This window comes from Haemaphysalis longicornis, unplaced genomic scaffold (assembly GCF_048455015.1).
Source record: "Haemaphysalis longicornis isolate Haplotype H1 unplaced genomic scaffold, Haemaphysalis longicornis Haplotype H1 scaffold_6, whole genome shotgun sequence".
Classification (NCBI taxonomy): Eukaryota; Metazoa; Arthropoda; class Arachnida; order Ixodida; family Ixodidae; genus Haemaphysalis; species Haemaphysalis longicornis.
This window is the reverse complement of record NW_027526407.1, coordinates 211,822,463-211,843,431: the sequence shown is the minus strand read 5'-3', so window position 1 is coordinate 211,843,431 and position 20,969 is coordinate 211,822,463. Positions and strand designations below refer to the sequence as shown.

At 49.0% G+C, this 20,969-nt stretch overlaps 1 protein-coding gene across 2 annotated transcripts in view; it reads left to right on the top strand.

Moving 5' to 3' along the window:
- LOC144141347 (acetylcholinesterase-like) overlaps positions 1-20,969 on the top strand; it is a 53,278-nt gene that overhangs the window by 27,126 nt on the left and 5,183 nt on the right. For both annotated transcript variants that reach the window (XM_077672946.1, XM_077672947.1), the window contains 2 exons: positions 9,405-9,673; positions 15,311-16,524. In XM_077672946.1, the coding sequence (XP_077529072.1) occupies positions 9,405-9,673; positions 15,311-16,524 (1,483 nt within the window). The remainder of the gene's footprint in view (positions 1-9,404; positions 9,674-15,310; positions 16,525-20,969) is intronic.

The following is a 20,969-nucleotide window of genomic DNA, read 5'->3' as shown; positions in this document are numbered from 1 at the left end:
CCAGCTGTGAGTGATACGCAGCGGCCACCGTCGGAAACAAAGTGGAAAGGGGGACGCTGTTCTAACAACTGTCCCCATTCCCGCCGTGCGTGTTATCGGCTGTCCGACGATGCCATATCATCGGCGAAATGACGTAGGCCACGGACGTAGGCTGCTGCTTTGTAGAAATGCCAGCGCGGTGGGAGTGCCAACAGTTCGTGGAAGAGCGCCCTCCTTTCCCCCTCTGGTTCTCGCAGCGCCATCCGCGTATCGCTCCGAGTCTGTTTCGAGGCTGTTTGCCACGCGTTCCTGTGTTCCCTTTCATATTGCTCGTAAGAGTACGTCGACGTTGACCATAACACTTGGGACGAACTGCCCCGGTATGTCACGTTTGCGTACAACACGGCTATCCAGGTAACGAGGATGGCTTGGTGGGCTTGTTGGTGTAGCATCATGAAGGGTTAACAGCGCAAAAACACGACGACACACAAGGAAGAGAAGACAGGACAAGCGCTGAACTACAACTGATTTTTTTTATTTCGCCATGAAAGACATATAAACCAAGACACATCCAATAACAAGGCCCAAGAAATATGACCAACACTTAGCTCGCGCCCCGCCTTCTACGCTCGTTGCCCCCGATACTGTTTTTCTTTTTCTGACAGTGCAACAAATGGCCTGCGGACGCAGCTTTCATGAAGACGTTCAATCTCGAGGGCCTCGATAATAAAGGGAGCTGCTCGAGGGCCCCGGGGGTGCTCGAAGAAACACCAGGAGCAATTTGTTGAATGTGGTGAAGGCGTGATTTATTCTCTCCCATTGGATTGTGGACAAACCTATGTCGACCAGACGGGCAGATGCTTTAATGATAGGCTGAGGGAACATAAAAAGCTCGTAGGAAAGACGGCAGTTTCGGGCCACCTAGCTGCGCACTGCAAAGATTGCGCCTGCGTGCCGCTACGTGCGGGGACTGCTCAGTCATTGCTAGAGGGAAGGACAGACATACACGAGAGGTGACCGAGGCCCTCGATATTGAACGTCTTCATGAAAACTGCGTCGGCAGGCCATTTGTTGCACTCTCATAAATATAAAAACAGTACCTTGGGTAACGAGCGTAGAAGGCGGGGCGCGAGATAAGTGCTGGTCATAATTTTTGGGCCAAGCTATTGCATGTGTCTTTGTTTATATGTCTTTCATACGGAAAGAAAAACCAGTTGTAGTTTAGTGCTTGTCCTGCCTTCTCTTCCTTTTGTGTCGTCGTGTTTGTGCGCTGTTAACCCATTATTATCAAGGTAACTACGCAAATGACGCCGTTTGAGCTTGTCTACGGAAGACTGTCGACTACGATGCTTGAGGCCATGCTTCCGCATGTAGAAGACGACGACCTCACCCCCGACGTCCAAGGATACCTTCAGCGTGCGGAGGAGGCCCGCCAGCTCGCTCGAGTTCGTACGACGGACCAGCAGCTGGTGGATGACGGGTGCTACAACTTCCGACGCCGAGACGTTGAGTACCATCCATTGGACCGTGTTTGGGTATGGACTCCCATCTGACGACGCGGACTCAGTGAGAAGCTTCTGCGATGGTATTTCGGTCTCTACCAGATTCTACGACGTGTCGGCCAACTTACCTACGAGATGATCCCCGATGGTGATTCCGGAACATCACGACGGCGCGCGCGGGCCGAAGGCGTCCACATGGTTCGCTTGAAACCTTACTATGCAAGATGACGGACTTGTTTTGTTGTTTGTTCAAACTGTCTTTTATTTTACCATCGGGTCGATGCACTCTTAGAGGGGAGTAATGCCGGGAACCATGTATGGGTTTGCTTATTTATTGTTTGTTTTTACTGCTGGGCCACGCCCGGCTGTGTTATCTGCGTTCCAAGCAAAGCACGTCTCCCATTCTTTATTTTTATGCCTCACGGGCTATCACATTCAGATAAGCAGACTGTTTCGCCCTAACATCGCTAGCCCAGAATAATCTTGTGTGATCTACAATGTTCTGGATGTGGTTCCAGAAACACTCCCGCCGAAAGATAAAAGCTTGCAGAGCAGACGCCGCGGCATTCGATTCGACGACACTCACCTGGGCAAGTCACTTTGTTGATCACTGCTTCGCCGCCTCTGTATTTTTTTCTGTTGTTAGGGGAGCACAAGTTCGCTCCAATAAACTTGTTTCTCCTTCAAGACAACTGCGTCGTCCTTGGTTTCGTGACAATATTATCTCGGGAAAATTTACGGACTTTTGTTTCGGATATGGCGGATGCCTTTTTGGATTCGTAGTTATGTAGAAGGCCTGATTCTGTTTCGCTTAACTCCTTACTAAGAATTTCCTCTTCCTGGCGAAGGGAATGGGACATAGTCTCGTAGTGATTTAGACTTATCTGCGTGAATTGCAAGGATGCGTTGTCTAGTACCTGTTGCCACTTCCTCATGTTGGATGGGGAAAGATCGGCAGTTGCAGGTCTCAGCCTAACCCTCAAACCCATGGGAGCTATCTCGGCAGACAAATACTGTGAAAGTACAGAAACTCTCACTTGGTAAGGTATGCGTTTTTCGGTAATCTTTTTAAGAACTGTTTACACACTGGGTAGGAGACTGCATTACCGGGTTTTCTGAGTCCTAGTCAGTTGGTCAGCGAAGAAGACACTTCCTTGCGGAGGTTGTACGGGGCATGGGCTGGCTTTGAGGCGTCCGAAGGCAGTGCTTATTCGCTGCTGGCGTTTTCCAGTGGCTCGGTTGTGGTTGGGGCTCCGGTGGCCGCTGTCGATCCCGAAAGCGGGCGCGGCAGGCTTTGGGCGCGGCGCACTCTCGGGGTTGGGCTACAGGCGATGCGTCGGTGGTCCGTGGTCGTGGCCTCAGGACCACGTACGGGTGGCAGGCTGCGGCGGGCGTCCGGGGACTCCGGGTGTAGGTCTCTGGCGCTCGGCCGAAGGTCCCAGGCCACCGTGGTCACGGCGGCATGCGGGGCTGGCCGGTTGGCCCGTGTGTCCGGGGACGTCGTGGAGGGCGTTGGGCTAGAGGGCAGCAGAGGCAGCGGTTGGAAGGTACTGTCGCATGAGGACACTGTGGGAGCTTGGGTGGCGGTGCACGCGACCTCGACCCACCCAGGTGGGTTGCAGCGCTGTTGTGAGAAGCAAAGCTCGCGGATGTGGCTAGCAAGCACAGCCACACCCCTGAAGCTGGGGTGTAGGCCATCAGCAGCAAGGACTCGGCGGGCGGGAAGGTGCTGGAAGCCGTGGTCCGCGAATCGGACACAGCGAGAGTGGCGGCAGAATTCGCGCAGAAGAGAGTTAAAGCGTCGTGCTTTTTCGTTGCAGCCAATGGCAAAGTGGGAGATGCGATAGTCACGGCAGCGGTTAGCGGAGCGTGGAAGAATCAAGCTGGCGCGCCTGCTCGCAGTTTCACTTGTATAGTTTTAAGGTTTTTACTCCATTATCAGTTTCTTGGGCCCCATCTTATATTGCTTAACAGTGACGCATTGGTCGAATGTTGCGCTTTCTCTCTTTCCACTTTGCACTTTAAATGAATGCTGGTTTTGTTGTACTCCACCCTCTCTTCCATTTTTCTGTTTTTGTTTTGTTCGCTACAGCCATGAATGATATTCCACTGTAATATTACGTTTTGATATTGCATCGCGCATCAGTTTTAAAGATTTATCAGTTGTTTTGACGTGCCACGCAGCACATGTAACCCTCTTTGCTGTGATTGGCCCTTGAAGCCTTATAAGCTTATTCTGCTCGTGCGGGTTTTATTCTGGTGAAGGCCTGTCCCAGGCCTAAACGTCAATAAAGTTTGTTTGTTACCCGTTAGTCTGTTCACTCTACGGTGTATATATATATATATATATATATATATATATATATATATATATATATATATATATATATATATATATATATATATATATATATATATATATATATATATATACGTAGATCACAATGCAAACATAACAATATTTATTGACTCGACTTTTAGGACGGGGACCGCCCTTTATAAGGAGTAATATAAGTGGTTTGCATACAGTCCAAGCACCAGCGACTCCTGAAATATCAGCACCCGTAAAACCAAGTTTAATAACGCGCTCCACGAAGCTTCAAAAAACTGCTTGACATCATAATCCAGCACCATAATTTGTGTCTCCTCTATTGTGGATGAGGAAAACAAAATTCTTGCCGAAATTTGCCTGGACCCCCATGAGGTCGACCAGCTGCAATCGTTCGAAGAACAAAAAAGATGTCAGTTGTTAAATATCAAACAGAACAAGCTACTCCGTGATGGAGTAAATTCACTCATTTCCAACAACCACAAAAGGTCAGCTCAAAATCCGTTGCATAATATACAACTTTCAAGTGAATCAAACAGCTCTAGTGGAAACAGAGTGGTGAACCTATCAGACCACGTACTCTCGGAGGATAAATGCCGTGTTCTGTCAAAGGGTTTAAATTTCTGTCCGGCGAACGTCAACGTAAGCAAATTCCAGCTGCACAAAGATCGTGATGAGTTTGCCCGCACACTACGACTAAAGGAGTACTTTCCCGACAGGCCGCAGAGTAACATCGCAGATCCAAAATTGCCGTCAACCCGGCATTGGACACCACCAATTCAGCGAGATAAGTGTCTTGACTTATACATTAAGGCTGTAACGTTGGAATAATGGAACAAGATGACATCATTTCCGCTTATAAGAAAAACGTTCCATGCCAAAAGAACCTGTCTAAAAGAGAAGAGCTGCGTTCAGCACACTAAGCTCCCTTCCGGACATTATTATTATGCCAGCGGACAAAGGTGGAGCAATCGTCATCTGGAACAAAACAGACTACCTAAATGAGGCGTGATGACTTAATGACACTTTTTTTTACAAAGCACGGTCTAGCAACCAAACACCTGTCTTTAAAGAGAACGTGCAGAAAAGACTGTCTTCAGTTGTTCGTGAGAGGAAAATTACCAAGACGACTCCCCATTCACTCTTGCCCCTAAATCCAGTTCCTACAGGATTCTACTTGCCGCCGAAAATTCATAAAAAAGACCATCCTGGCCGAGCCATTGTTTCCGCTGTAGGCACTGTAACTGAAAATTTGTCCAGCTTTGTAGACGTTTTAATAAAGGACATTCCTGGCACCCTCCCTTCGTACATTAAGGGCACAACTGATTTTCTCCGCCAAATATTAGACTTGAGCATACCTGCCAACAACCTACTTGTCACCATGGGCGTTGCCTCCGTCTATACGAACATTTCACACGAAGGCGGCGTCAAAGCAGCCATTCAGTTGTATGAATAATCAGAATCTCTCAACAAACCTGTCGACAATGAAACTCTGGAAGAACTTCTAAAATGCTTCCTGAAATGAATAACTTTGAATTCGATGGCAAGCACTTCATACAGACTAATAGAACGTCAATGGGCACAAAAATTGGTCCAAACTATGCAAACCTTTTTATGGGCAAGCTGCAAAGAGAACTTCTTGCCACAAGAACACTACAGCCGCTTTTAATTTATTGATGACATCTCGCCTCGCCTCGCCTCGGTTCTTCAACAAATTGTGCCGTGACCAGGACGGAAAGATCTACACAGTTGGAGAACGAAGTGAGCGCACCGCCATTACCTATGACGTTAGTGACACGGCCACGATAACACTGGACTGATTCTCCTGGCCATTGACCGCAAGCGTCCACAAGAAAACTTGAGGAATTGAGGACGAGCGAAACGTGTACCGAATCCCACGCCCTCAACCATTTTACCGATTCTTGACGGACGCCTCGTGGAAACCAGTGAAAGTCAACGACAGCGGCTTCGACCTTTCACCTCAGCGATTCTTTGCGAAAGCCTTTTGGAGACTAACGGACAACTGCTTCGATTGCACCGACCATGACCGTTCTCTACGACCAACCGACACTAAAGACACCGAGCGCGGGCATGGAGTCTCTGTACGAACGAGGAACGCTCATCAGAAACGTCACAATAGCACTGATTAAGGACATCAGGACAGAGATGAATGCCGAAGCCCCATCAATTCGCAAGCTGATTTTGCACAAGAAAAGCCTAATCGAAAAACACGCGATTATAAAGAAGCTGGACAGCAGGATTGAAGAACTTGTCGCCCTGGATGATTTAGAAAAAGAATCATATGAATTCGAAGGCTCTATCCTGCTGACAAAATTTAGAATGGACCGATTGTTCCCGGAATTGCCAAAACATTCTACCGACGACACTGTAAAAATAGCCCCAGGGGAAGAGTACGGTACCGTAAACATTAACGAATCGGCTTTGCAGAACAGCGACCTTCTAAACAAACAGTTATTTGACGACGCCATTGAAAGAAGGTCATGAGGAACCAAAAGTCACCCAACCAGCTGCTTTCTTACAAGGAATTATCCCATCAACGGCCAAAGTAGAGGCAGCCACTTCTGTTGATTGAGCAGACAATTTCGCTCCCAACGATGAAGTTTACCGAACTAGTCATAAGAGAAACAACAACCCAGTGGGGGCATCTGACCAGTCGTCTTGTTCGTGCAGTCCTCCCGAGGCGGGGAGATCAGCGCTTCAGGAACGACTTAGTGAAGGCCCACAAAAACCACAGGTTAAGAAAGGAGCACATCATAAATATCGACAACCTAAAGGAATTCTAGGCTCATCGATGGAGGCAACTGATAGATCTTGTCGTCACAGCAGCACAGCTTCCACGGGGATTGCGTTGGCCAAGGCACAACGTGCAGATCTTAAGACCCCGGTGTCAAAACGGAAAAAGTGAATCAAGCTGGGCCCACGAAAAGCCGGTACAAGTACGACAAAGACGGCTCAACGGAACTACATGAAAAATTGACGACTGATCAGGAAAACGAGGAAGAAAGGAAAAGCCCCGTGTTTAAGGATCGCTGCCCGCATAACATGAGCCAACCGATACCAGATATCCTCGAAGCAAAGAAAACCGATCCGACGCACATGTCACGAGACGCCTGCATGAGCATTGGCAAGTCATCTAGGACAGACAACGGTCGAGACAAGCCACTTCACCAGCCTTCACCAGCACTATCCTGGAGGGAAACACATGCCGTTTGTCTATGTGTCGGTCTTTAAATAAAGAACATTGTTAGTTCCAGAAACACCGCGAACGTGTTTTAAAAACAACACGAATCATGTAAAGGTCTCAACTTGGTCTTAGAATTTGGCAAAAACTTTAGCCATTTTAAAACTGTGGAAACATTTGTTCCAACCGTTTTTGATATTCCCTTGTTTGTTTTTTCAGTTTTTCTTGTAATGCTGTTTCTGTTTGAATGCCTGTACCCCTTTCCTTTTTACCCCTCCCGGTTACCTTACTATTTTCGCTGCCTCACCATGCGAGGTGATTCTTGCCTACCCTCTGAAATCTGACCACTCCTGCTTGGACTTTCCGACAGCTTAAAGCGCTAGACACATGTACGACGGGCGCACGCGATTCGCATGCGACTGATCGTTACGTCTTATTGTTAGGACCGGTTTTGGCAGATCCTAACAATAAGTCGTAAATGCGAATCGCGTGCGCCCGTCGTACATGTGTCGCCCCTTGTTCGGCGGCGTTTGGGGCTCCCGTGCATCCGCTTCCCAGATTTCTCCAACACTCAGACAGCTTATGTCTTTGGCGCCGGCCGCGGCCTAAAGAGGAAAAGTAGACGAGGCCGACGAAAACACGCGCCCTCCGCGTGAGGGGAGCTTCAGAGCGCGCGCTCGTATGCGCCTTGCTCCCCTCTGGGAGCCGACGCTGACCGGGATGGTTACAGCTCGCTGCGGTTGTCAATCTTGCCTCTCCGGCAAGGCGATTCATGTCTCCCTACTCAGACACCATCACGCTCATTCTGACTTTCCGACAGGTTAGCCCTCTTGTCGCCGGCGCGACTGGGGGCGGCCTGTTTTCTTCCCAGGTTTCTCGGACACGTGGGCATATTACGGCTTTGGCGCCAGCGCGAACTAAGCAGGAAGGGTGGAGGGAAGTGGATGCGGGAACGTCTTTGCGGCCGACAAAAACACCCGCCCCCTGCACGGAGTTGTTCGCCGGCGCTAACAGCGGGCGTTTACAACTCGCCACCCCTGTCGACCACGCAATTATGTGTCCCCTATCACTCCTCAGCTTCTGTCTGTCGTGTCCTCTCGGTTCGTTATATCTTTTAAGTGGGTCGCTTATATCTTTTTGGGGTCGCTTATGAAGTGCGAATGCACTTCATAAGCGACCCCAAACCATCCACCGCCGGCGGCGTCGGCGTCCGCAGTGCTCCTCTATAAAGAGGCAGCATCCGGCGCCAGGTTTCGATCCGCGGACTTTGCGGCCGCAGCGCGACGCTCTACCGACCAAGCCACGGACGCGACGTGATATCAGCGTTAGTGACGCGCCTTATATCTTTAACGCATTCAAACTACGTCGTCAGCGGCGTGCGTTTTAAGTGCGAATGCACTTTATAAGCGACCCCAAACCATCCACCGCCGGCGGCGGCGGCGGCGTTGGCGGCGTCCGCAGTGCTCTTCAAAGAAGAAACAGCATCCGGCGCCAGGTTTCGATCCGAGAACTTTGCGGGCCGCAGCCCGACGCTCTACCGAATAAGCCACGGACGCGACGCTGATATTGTCAGTAACGCGCCTTATATCTTTAACGCATTCAAACTACGTCGTCAACGGCGTGCGTTGGCGACTCAGCGGCGTTATAGCGGCTTGATAACTGCGTGGTGTACACGTGATACTACAAACCCGATGGAAGAGATGGAAGAGAAGGCGGCGAGGCGGTGGGCTGCGGGGGCCGAGCTCAAGCGCCCCAAGCGGGCCGACAACCGTGCATTCGCACTTTCACATTCTCCCCCTCGGGGAAATGCGGGGGAATTTTTTTTAGTTTGCCTGTCCCCACCGCTGCCTTTCTCCCTCCATTTAGTTCCCTCTTGCTCTCCTCTTTCCATCACCCTCTCTCACTTATTTATGCTTTTCTAGTTTGTGCTCCCTTATTGCTGGCTTTCTCTCTCATGTTTCAATGCGCTTTTCAATGCGCTTCCTCCTCGCTTCTAATCTTAAACATATGTCACCACCCCCGGAACATCAAGTGCTTGAACTGCATATGAACTACTTCCAAGGGGTGGTAATTTTTCCGCGACATCTACAGCGTGCTCCCTCAGTGAAACCCTCCGCCACCCCCGGTGCCAGCGTCGCCGCGTGTGGAGTTTTTTGTCCCGCACGTCGCGACAGAACCGTTAGCTGGTAGAGGTAGAAAGCTTTTATTTAAAGCGGCTCCCAAGAAAAAGGGCACTGAAAAGTGAGCGTCAAAACACTTCTAGGTTTAGCCAGGCTCTTGGGCTTCGCCTGTGGTGTCAGAAATGATAACGGTGGCTAAAGCGCGCCTCAGTTTTTACGACTGGCGCTAACAATTCAGCTTCACCGCTGACTTCGTTGTTGTTCCCCGACAGCCGCAGCGATGTCATCCTGGCGGGGTTTCCGGGTGCTGCTGCTTCTCTTCACTACAACAGCCTGCCTGGCCTACGACGTGGAGAGGCCAACAAGGCTCGGCATCGTCGGAGGCAACAGGCTGAGCGTCCTGGGCGAGGAGGTGGAGGAGTTCCGCGCCATCCCGTACGCGCAGCCGCCAGTGGGCGCTCTGCGATTCCTGCCGCCCGTGGCAGCGACGCCGTGGGAAGGAACGCTGGACGCCACCAGCAGGAGGACGGGCTGTCCGCAGGTGAAGGGCCGTAGATCCCAAAACGAGTGCGCGATAGATGAAAGGTGAGGTCTCAGGCTGCCAGCATGCCAGCGATGGGGGAAGAGAGGTTTGCACCAATTCCGCAATCGACGTGGCGAAGAAAGCTTCGATTAGGCTGAAAAATGTGAAGTGAGCTGACTCTGACGCGTAGCGACGCTGCACGCAACCTTCACGACACGATTGCCGCCAATTTGCTTCTTCTTTGCTGCCGCAGCAACCTTTACCCCATATTTGTTGCTATAACAGCGACGAGGCAAATCGAAGAAGCAAATGAACGAACGGAACGGGCACGCTTACGCTAGGCGCCCGCAGGTGCAACGTTTAGCCTATCACGTGTTGACTGTCGACCGGGTGGCGTGATTTCTCCCCCCGCAGTTACAGCCAGTTAGAGATTACGGTGAACTCACGGTCGTAGCCCAGTGGGTAACATGACTGACGCTGAGTCCGTTGTTCTACTGGACACAGGTTCGAAACTTACCGGTGCCAGTTATTTCTTTTCTTTATACCTTAAGTAGGAGTCTGGATAGTGTGGTGGATGGATGTTTTTTTTTTTTTTTTGTGACAGTGATTACGCATGGCCATTACGTGGAGTGCTTTCGTTCTTGTTATGCCCAAGTGGCACGATCAAAGAGAACATCAGGCTCCCCTACAATCGTCCATTCGTAATACTTGAAGGCGGAGGAGTATTGATTGGTGAGCTAGTTGGTATTTAGACATTCTTCATGCACAGCACACAGCAACAGGCAATGAAGAAAGGACACAGCGCTGTGTCTGCGTTCCTTCTTTACGTCCTGTTGATGTGCATGAAGAATGGGAGGTGGCTTTGGTCAGCTACCGGCAATAAAACAAGCAAATCTTTGTCCCGACAAGAGGGCTTGACAAAAAAGAAGCTGGTGAATTCACACCTCTGGAGGTAGCGTTAAAAATGGAATAGGTGTCTTGGATAAAGCAGTATTTGCTATAAACTAAACTTAATTTAAATCTTTTTATTTCCTCAAAGCAATTATGCCTGTTACAACGCGAACTTCCAAAACAAACCGATGAAGTAGTGGTGAAACAGTTGCTATTTTCTCGATGGCCGCTGTTTCTATGTGGCTGACGACCGGCAACAGTCAGAACCACAAAACGTTAGTGTGCGATAGTCGGGAACCCCCTAGGCCAATTTTTTGGCATGACTTGAATGCTACCCTGCAGCCAAAAGACTGAAAATCCTACAAAGCAATCTGGAGGGCTACTTCGTGTAAGAGTCTAAAATGAAGACACCACAGAGTGCATCATAGCTCTATTCTTGGCCGCCTTTCGGTTCATCCAATCGTTTTTACTCCTTTTATTTCACCTCCATTACATTGTTAGTTTCCCGTTAAAATTCGGTGTTTACATATTGTCGCACAAAATTAAAAAAAAGCATTTCTTTTATCTTTTGAAATAAGAAACGTCTGTGTTGGAACGCAGTACAGTAACACGGAAGTCTTGTGTCTCTTAATGGTGCTTTAGGCAAAGATTTCATTTTTTTATCCCGTTGTTTCTTTGGTGGTCTGCCTTGGCGTATTCTGGTCGTTCACGGAAATATTTTCGTGGCACTTCCTGCTATGATATTGGTAGGAATCAGGATTACACGGGCTATAAATACCACCAATTCGTTGCTGTGCGTTTAATTGGGCAAGGCCGAATAGACCAAAGAAAACACAGGACGCACAGTACATGGTGCCGTAGGCTTTTTGTCATGCGTTCTATCCGGTGTCTTCGTCTTTTTGAGCACGCGAACGTACAGGGCCGTCCACGCTAGGTGCGAACACGGCGCAGCGTGGCCTCGCTCCGCGGAGCGCCAGCGCACAATCCACGGCCGCGCATCGAAGCTAAGCGGCGCAGGCGCACAAGGGCTTGGAGGCGGGGCTTCGTGTCGTCTGCTAGCGCGGGAGAGCGCCGTGGCTGCTTTGCTGTGAAGCACGCCTTACTGTAGGCACCCTTGTAGCGTATAAGCGCGCCGCGACGGAATTGCGGGAAAGCGCACTTTCCTTACTGCGGCGCGTTGTGTAGTTTCTGCGCACGAGAACTCACGCTTCCCCTTTTCAGTTCCGCGGTGCCGGTTAAATGCAAGTATTTTTCAAGGTTGAAGACACTTCAGAACTAGTTTGGCTCGGGTTATAGGGGTTAGCGCGATTAGCGCCAAAAAACGACTCTTGCTGCGAAAACGCCGCCGAGAAGTGCTCCGAATAACCACCCAAGGAACTTTACCTTGCACTGATACCACGCAAACGCGCGTTCTTGCATTTCGCCTCTTTTGAAAGCGGCACCTGCTACTGGGATCGGACATGGGCCTCCCGGCTCAGTATAGCCAACCACCCCAACCACTGAGCCACCGCGGCGGGCCAGGTCAAGACCTGGCGGGTTTTTCAGGATTTAACCGCACCCTAGAATTAAAGATGGTAAGGGAGCAAAGCTGTATTTTCTGCGTGTGCTCTCTAAACCAGATGGCCTTATGCCCGAATATGCCGTCCGGCCGGTTGATTTTTTAACGGAGATGTTACTGGCCGTAAGACCGCCGTTGCAGCAAAAAAAGACAGAAAATTTTGAAGGCTCGTGGGTGCGTGCTTGCGGCAACTTCCGAGCATCCCCGGCACGCGCAGTGGATTTAGCCCGAATACAAAAATTGGCAAAAACTTCGAGAACATGCCGAGCACTCTTGAGCGCATACCTTGCAGAAAACGCCGAGTCCCCGGCTCGCGCAGTGGCTATAGCAAAAAAAAAAAGGAACCACCAGCGCTGTCATCAATCCCTACCACGCATGTAAGAAAACTTCAGCGTTAATGCTACAGTCCAATGCTAAAATTAAAAAAAAAACATCCTGCTTGGTAGAGGTCACCGCGACCGACACATTCTCTGAAAGGCATTGTGGATAATTGGAGACGTGGTTACGAGTGTGCCAATACTTCCCGAGACGACTTACAGATCCTGCAACCGCGTCTCGAGTCGATGACGAAGAGCTGGCTGAGGACTACAATGCAGAGGACGACTTTCAATCCACCACTCGTTTCGACAAAGACGACGACTGGTTTGATGCATGTGACGACGATTACTAGTACTGCAACCATGAAAATAAACAATGATATTAAAGGAGCCATGAAGAGAAAATGCAAGTTGGTTTTATTCGAAAGATTTCGTGTTTTATAGTGCCCCCAGCGCTTGTCCGGATACAAACGGTGCTTTATTCACTCAGAAATTAAACAATTTAGGTTAACATTTTCATTTTCCCGCTCAATCGTGCGTTTTCGTGGTCCCAAATGACATCACAGGAACCGACCGCTCTGCAGCCTAGAGTACCTTCATTCACGCATCCGCCGTACAGGGTAGAGACCCGTATACGCTGGCGCCGCCATTTTCGGTTGCTCGCTCGCCGCCATTGTGTCATTGTGTCAAAACCGCGCTAAAATTATCGCCGCAACGCGGTTTACTGAAGAAGTTTGAATCATATTGTCTGTTTCGCGTTGCTAGGTCTCGTGGGAAACGAAAAGAATAACGCGTTGAGCCCGTTGGCCCAATTGCGGCGGCACGGGACCGTTCAAAGGTTGTCTCCACCCTGTACAGCGGTGTTGGTTTGTTCCCGCGTTTCTTTACGTTACCCGAACCTAGATGGCGCCACCATACCGTGGCAAGCGTTTGGTTTGTTTTTGCCCGCATTTAAACCTGGCTTGTTTTTGTTCTGGAAGAAAATATTCGTTCCCTGAAACAGTGCTCGCTCGACAAATGGGGTCACGTAAGACACCGTTGCTTGCGTCAATCGGCCAGTGTCGTCTGAGACAACCCCAAGCCCCGTAGTGCTGTGCAGCTAAACCAAGCATGCTGTGCGCAGTACGAACAGCAGAACGCATCAGTACTTCTATGTTTACATGTCCTTTCGTAATTTCCACTGTTTGTCCCATCATTCTTATTGCTTTGTAAAGAATGTGCCCTAAATTTAAGCGCAAACCGCTCGTTCGTCTAGTTTGTAAGCTCTACCTAATTTGCCTCTGCTTCTGCCAGCCTCCGCCAATCGCAAAGCTTAGCTCATGTGACATCATGGTTCAGTTGCGGGAAATGAGCTGGTGGGTCGCATGACGATTCCCGTTTTTCCTAATTATGTAGCTTATTTGAGCGAAGTTTACGTTAAAAGTGGTGTCAGTATGATTCTAACGAGACAGTCTCTTGAATGAACCAAACTTGTGTTTTCTCTTCATGGCTCCTTTAAAGCTTAGCTGCGTCCAGCAAAGCTCACTTACCACAGCTTCAACATTGAAGTCTTGCGCGTGAGTGCTAGGTTCCGGAATATTTTTTTTTTGATCGGAGTATTCACATGCTCGGTCTTGCTCGAAGACGCTCCCGGATTGCTCGATGTGATTTCAAGTATGATCAACGAGCTCATGGAAATCGACAAGAAATATCGTAAATGTGAAAAGAAATCAGAAATATGCCGAGTCCACAATGCAAGTGTTTGTTTATTGTAAGGCATTGCATGCATTGTTAAGCATATTGAAAGTGTATTGAACATATTGGTGATTTTTCTGTTCGTGGCGTTTAGCTAGGCTATGTGTGTGGGGATACTAAATAGAAGAATGCAGAGGTTGTGGACCTAAAGAACGGAGAAGGTGTTTCACAATTGTGTAGCATGAAACTGGTGACCACAGCTTCATTGCTCACGTAGGCCCATTGCGAGTAAGTACGGGTCTTACGAGAAAGGAGGGTGCGTACAGGTGCAAACAAAGAAAGGGCCGCTGTCTCATAATAACTAGCCATGTAAGGCGCGCAACCAATGACGTGTGCATTACAATTTAGCACACTAGAGTGGGACCAGTCCAGGACTCCACCATAGAGTAGACGATTGTGCTGGGGGTGAGACTTTCTGGCTGAGCGACTGCTTGAATCATCTCGACGATGCGCGATATTCATAGGTGTGAAAAAAACCAATACACATAGGGAAGAAATTCGACAGATCGCAACCCAGCCGCTGTGCCCAAAATTCCACGGAGGCGAAATGCACAGACAATTATGTTCTGCGTAATGCCAGTGAGCATTAAATAAATCCTAGCGGCCGAAATTATACGATGCCGTTCTATACAGCGTCCTTATTGAACCAAACCAAGCCAGTCCTGAAATCTTTGCAACAATATTTGCATTTAACCGGCACCGCGGAACTGAAAAGCGGAAGCTGTGAGTTCTCGTACGCAGAAACTACACAACGCGCCGCAGTAAGGAAAGTGCGCTTTCCCACAACGCCGTCGCGGCGCGCTTAGACGCTACAGGCATGCCTACAGTTAGGCGTGCTTCACAGCAAAGCAGCCATGGTGCTCTCCCGCGCTAGCAGACGGCACGAAGCCCCGCCTCCAATCCCTTGTGCGCCTGCGCCGCTTAGCTTCGATGCGCGGCCGCGGATTGTGCGCTGGCGCTCCGCGGAGCGAGGCCACGCTGCGCTGTGTTCGCACCTAGCGTGGACGGCCCTGTACAGCGTGGGATGGCAACTCTCCCAAACCTCCACCCCATTAGGCTACAGTTATTTGTTCTTGGCCGATATTCTGTCTGCAGGCAGGGAGTGTTGTAAAATGTAGGGTTAATGCTGAATTCCGCCGCCATGTTTTCACGCAGGTGATCATGACCCCCATAATGACGGGCGACATCGAGTACACCGAAGACTGCCTGCACCTGAATGTCTGGAGTCCCACTTCCCGACCAGAAGGCCACGTACCCGTCCTGGCGTGGATCCATGGCGGCGGGTTTAACTTCGGCACTGCAAGTTATGACAACTACACGGGGACCATCATCGCAGCTACTACAGGTCTCGTCGTCGTCTCGTTCAACTACCGAGTAGGAGCCCTGGGATTCCTGAATGCCGAATCACCACAGGCACCCGGAAACATGGGTCTGCTCGACCAAAACTTGGCCCTGCGATGGATACAGGAGAACATCGCAGAGTTCGGCGGTGACCCATCTCGGGTCACAATCTTTGGCCATAGTGCTGGTGCTATGAGCGTCCATTCGCACTTACTATCTCCGCTCAGTCGCGGTCTGTTTTCGAGAGCAGTTTTGATGAGCGGAACCCTGCAGACCCCGGACTTCGTTGACTCCGCTCACGAGAGTATCACCAAAGGCGACGCAGTAGCAACCATCGTGGGGTGCGCGGGGGGCGACCGGAGCTTGGCTTCCCACCCGGAGGGCGTCATCGAGTGCTTGCGCACAAGGAGCGCTGATGAAATCGTTCTGGCCACAAGCGAGGCACTCCGCGCAAAACTTTTCCCTTTCCTGCCCACATTTCACAACGAATTTCTCCCCAGGGTACCAAGAGTTGCCATTGAAAAGGGTTTCTTCAACGCCGTCGACCTCCTTCTGGGGGTCGCAGAAGACGAGGGAGCTTTGTCACTAATTATTCCGATGCGAGAGGAGCTACTTCCGGACGACGTGGACCACCTAGAAAGAAACGTCGCTGAGAGCTCCTTGCACAGCATCGTCTCCGCGTGGCTTAAGGGCGAAGCCAAAGACATGGTACGCAAATACGTGAGTGTTGCACCAGACATTTTCTCGTTAAGGCGACAGTACATGGACTATCTTTCGGACGCGGTCTTCAACTGCCCCATGCACGTGGCTGCTGAGCACCATTCGAGCAGGGGTGAGTCGGTCTATTCGTACGTCTTCGGGCACATGTCTTCAAAAACCACACTTCCCTCGTGGATGAAGACGCCGCACGCTTTCGAGTTAAGCTACTTCTTCGGCACTCCGGTCGTCAACAAAGCAAGCTTCACCACGGAGGATGAAGTGGTGTCACGCATGGTGCTGCATTTGCTGCGTACCTTTGCGACAACTGGGTAAGTAACCGCGAAATTTGAACTTATTTTTAGGTCACTTATCTTCAGAGGTAACAGTGCCTCGCCACTATTTTTTCGGCTCACCATTGCGAAATAAAATATAAACTTTCTGGGTGGTCGTACACCACCCGACTAATGCCGACCACATGCGCCGAAAGAAATCGAGGGATAGCGCGATATAAGTACCACATTTCTTCTAATATAAAGTCCCACATACCAACCGCAAGGACGGCAAGTGCTCGGTGGGCGTCATAGTAGTAGCAAAAGAAGAGCCACCAATAACAATACAGGCGTCATGGTTCCGCGGTTATGGCTGCGCGGATGGTTTTAATCACTGCAATGGTCTCAGAGGCCGGTCTGTCGCGCTCCTTACCCTCAAGGTTACACCATGAAATCAAGGCATGTATCCAAATTGATGGCAGTTCTTTGTGAGAGGCCAAAGCAGAATGGGCTCCCACAACGAACTGCCATCAGCTTGGATACATGCCTTCATTTAGGCCAGAACAGAATGGGTGCAGCGGTGGCGTAGACGCGGTCAGACCTGTGACGCAGCAGAAGGTTCTAAGAATACCTGGATCTGGACACGCCGCCACTGAAACATTAACCTGGCAACATTTAACAAGATAACTTAAGCAGAATGGGCTCCCACAAAGAACTGCCATTAGCTTGGATACGTGCCTTCATTTAGGCCAGAACAGAATGGGTGCAGCGGTGGCGTAGAGGCGGTCAGGCCTGTGACGCAGCAGAAGGTTCTAAGAATACCTGGATCTGGGCACACCGCCACTGAAACATTAACCTGGCAACATTTAACAAGATAACTTTATTTAACGAGGCGAGCCCAGATGTGCTGTTCGAGGAATCAGAGGGCATTAAATGGAATGTCATAGGGTCTTGTGAGGTTAATAGGACAGGTGAAGCCGTTACAGTGCTGAAAAATGGACACTTCCAATGTCACCGTGGTCTAGTAGACAGAAGAGAACTGGGAGTCGAATATCTAGTCAATAAAAGCATAGCTGGCAACATAGGCGAATACTACAGCATTGACGAAAGGGTAACCGGTGTTGTAATTAGGCTTATTAAGAGGTAGTACAGGGTAGTACAGGGCTACGTGCGTATATATAACCACGGCGACCAGCTAGTTGAACGCTTCTATGAAGATGTGGAATCGGCAATGGCTAAAGTCAAAACACACTGTACCGTAGTTATGGGAAACCTCAATGCTAAAGTATGCAAGAAACAGGATGGAGTCAAGCAGCTGGGAACTATGGTCTGGGCTGTAGAAATAACAGAGAGGACTTATCAGTAGAGTTCGCCGAACGGAATAATGTACGCATCATAAATGCCTTCTTCTTCAAGCGGGAGAGCCGGAAGCTGACGTGGAGGAACCCGAATGGGGATCATAGAAAAGAAAAAATTCTTCGTACTTTGCGATAACCCTGGCGTCGTGCAGGGTGTGGAAGTGCTCGGAAGGGTGACGTGTAGTGGTATGGTAAGATGTTGAAGTAGGCTACATTTGAGGAGGAACCGCAACAAGCTAGCACGAAAGGAGCCGAACAGTGAGCTACAGTAAGTCCGAAACTTGAAGAATTCGGGATCGCCCTGCAGAACCGATATTCAGCTCTAACCGAAAAAGCAGAGTTTACGACAGGGTTTACGACAGAGTTTACGATAGTGGAAGCACAGTTTACGACAGCGTAAGCTAAGGTAAACTCTGCTTTACGACAGCTTTAATCTCACACGCATTATTGTACACGCGACAATCTTACACGCGAGAATCTTACACGCATTGCCGCAGAGTGTGCAGTGGAAGTCGGAGGTACGATCGGTAGAGAGGATGCTGGTAAATGTTCCCAGGAGATGAAAGATTTAATAAAGAAACGGCATCAATAGAAACAGCGGTGCTTCCAAAGTCAATAAGCGAAAAACAGCTCACGTACGGAAGTATGATATGGAAAGGATTGAGCTTGCTGTAAAGAACGGGGGTAGCCTGAAAGCAATGAAAAGCCGTCTAGGCATGAGCAAAAATCAGGTGTATGCACTTAAAAACAAGCAAGGGAATGCCTCGCAAAGAGGGATAAAGGCATCACAAATAGGGAAAAAGTAGTTACAGTAGCCCGGGAGTTCTATAGAGATTTGTTTAGAGGAGTTCTATAGCCGCGACAACCAAGATTATACCGAACGAGAAAGTTGTTCGGATGTGATTTAAATTTCACCAGTGAATACAGAAGAATTAAATGCATTGAAAAAATGCACGGGGGTAAAGAACCCGGTGAGGATCAGATAACAGCAGACCTGTCGAAGGATGGCGGGCCAATTGTAGTAGAAAAACTGGCAAACCTGTACACGCAATGCCTAGTGACCGCGGACGTACGGGAATCTTGGAAGAACGCTAACATCACCCTAATCCATAGCAAAGCTGCCTTGAAGGACTTGAAAGATTATAGGCCGATCAGCTAGCTGTCATTAATCTTCAAGGTGCTTACCAAGGTAGTCACTAACAGAATATGTGCCGCCTTTGATTTCAGTCAATCTAACGAACTAGTACGGTTTTGTAAATTCTATTCAGCAATGGACCCTATTCACACGATGAATCAGGTGATATAGAAGTGCGCGGAGTACACTCAACCCCTATATATAGCCATCAAAACTTACGGGAAAGCATTTGACTCGGTCGAAACCCTAGCAGCCATTCAGGCATTGCGGAACCAGCGTGTAGGCGAGCATTACGTAACAATCCTAGAGGATATCTACAATGGGTCCACAGCTACCATCATCATCCTTTATAAGGAAGGGCGTCAGACAAGGAGACACAATCCCTCGAATGTTATTCACAGCATGTTCACAAAAAGGATTGAGAACATTGGATCGGCTGTGGTGAATTCACGGCTGTGGGGAATTCTGAAACTCCAGGGATTAGATGACGAGTTAGTACAGTTCCTTATAGCAATCTATAAAGACAATAGAGTGCACCTTACTTGGGAAGGACAGAAATGCGCACAGCAGGTCAACATCCATCAGGGACTGAAACAGGGATGCCCTTTGAGCCCAATACTGTTCATGCTTTACATAGCAGGGTTAGAAAAGAAACTGGAAGAAAGTCAAGTAGGGTTTAGCCTAACCCATATGCTGCAAGGCGCAGTGGTACAACAGCGTATTCCGGGAATGGTATACGCAGACGACATTGTTCTTTTAGCTGATAACCAAACCGATATGCAGCGGCTAATAAATATTTGCGGCCCGGAAGCCACTGACCTCGGGTTAAATTTCAGTGCAGAAAAATCAGGAATAATGGTTTTCAATGACGCTACCACCGACGTAGTGTCTATCCAGCAAGGCGAATTACCTAGAGTGAAGGAATATAAATATTTGGGAGTGTGGATAAACGAAGGGAATAACTACTTAAGTACTCACGAGGAGCAACTTAAGGTTAAGGGAAAGCGAAACGCAGCTATAATGAAGCATAGAGCTCTGTGGGGGTATAACAAATATGAAGTAGTGAGAGGAATGTGGAAAGGAGTAATAATTCCGGGTCTCACGTTTGTGAATGCTGTACTCTGCTTAAAATTAGACGTTCTATCAGGCCTTGAAGTAAACCAGAGAACGGTAGGACGTTTGGCCTTAGGCGCGCATGGAAAAACAACTAACGAAGCAGTTCAGGGAGATATGGGCTGCGCGTAGTTTGAAGTTAGAGTAAAAAAGAAAATATATGCTTTGTAAAATATGCTTTGTAAAATATGCTCAGAGTAAAATATGCTTTGAGATGAGGTTGAGGGCAATGGATCAACGAAGGTGGGCAGCTAAGGTTTTTAGGTACCTATACTTGAAAAGCGTGGACACGCAGTGGATAAGAAAGACTAGAAGGCTAACGATGAAATACGGAAAGAACAGTGGGGAATCCAAAACAGCCAAGGTAACCAAAAAAGAGGCAAGGCAGATTGAAACGAATAAATGGAGGGAAAAAATGGAAGCTAAAACGTCGTTAGAGATGTACAGGGCTAAGAAAATGAACATCAGAAAGGAAAATTTCTACGATAATTCCCAGGGCGGCATTGCTTTGCTTTTTGAGGCTAGAGCAGGTTGCCTGCGAACTAAGAGTTTTGTGAGGAAGTATTCACAAAATTATGTGGTATGTGTGGTCTGCAGAAAAGAAACAGAAACTATGTGGCACATAGTGTTAGAATGTGAGGGTATCCATCCAAATCTACATGAAGGGAGTATTGGGCTTTCGGAAGCCCTAGGATTTAAGGGTATCATAGAGGAAGTTAACTTCAGGGCTGTCGAGGGGACGAAAAGAAGATTAGAATGCTGGTGGACGAAGAGCAGAGAGGGGAATATTGCCTAGGACAGTTACCACCTGTAACAGGGAAAAGAAAGTATTTCGGGCCTAATAAGCGTTATTGCCTGCCCTAAGCAGCGCTAGTATTAAACCAAGAGTGTAAAATATG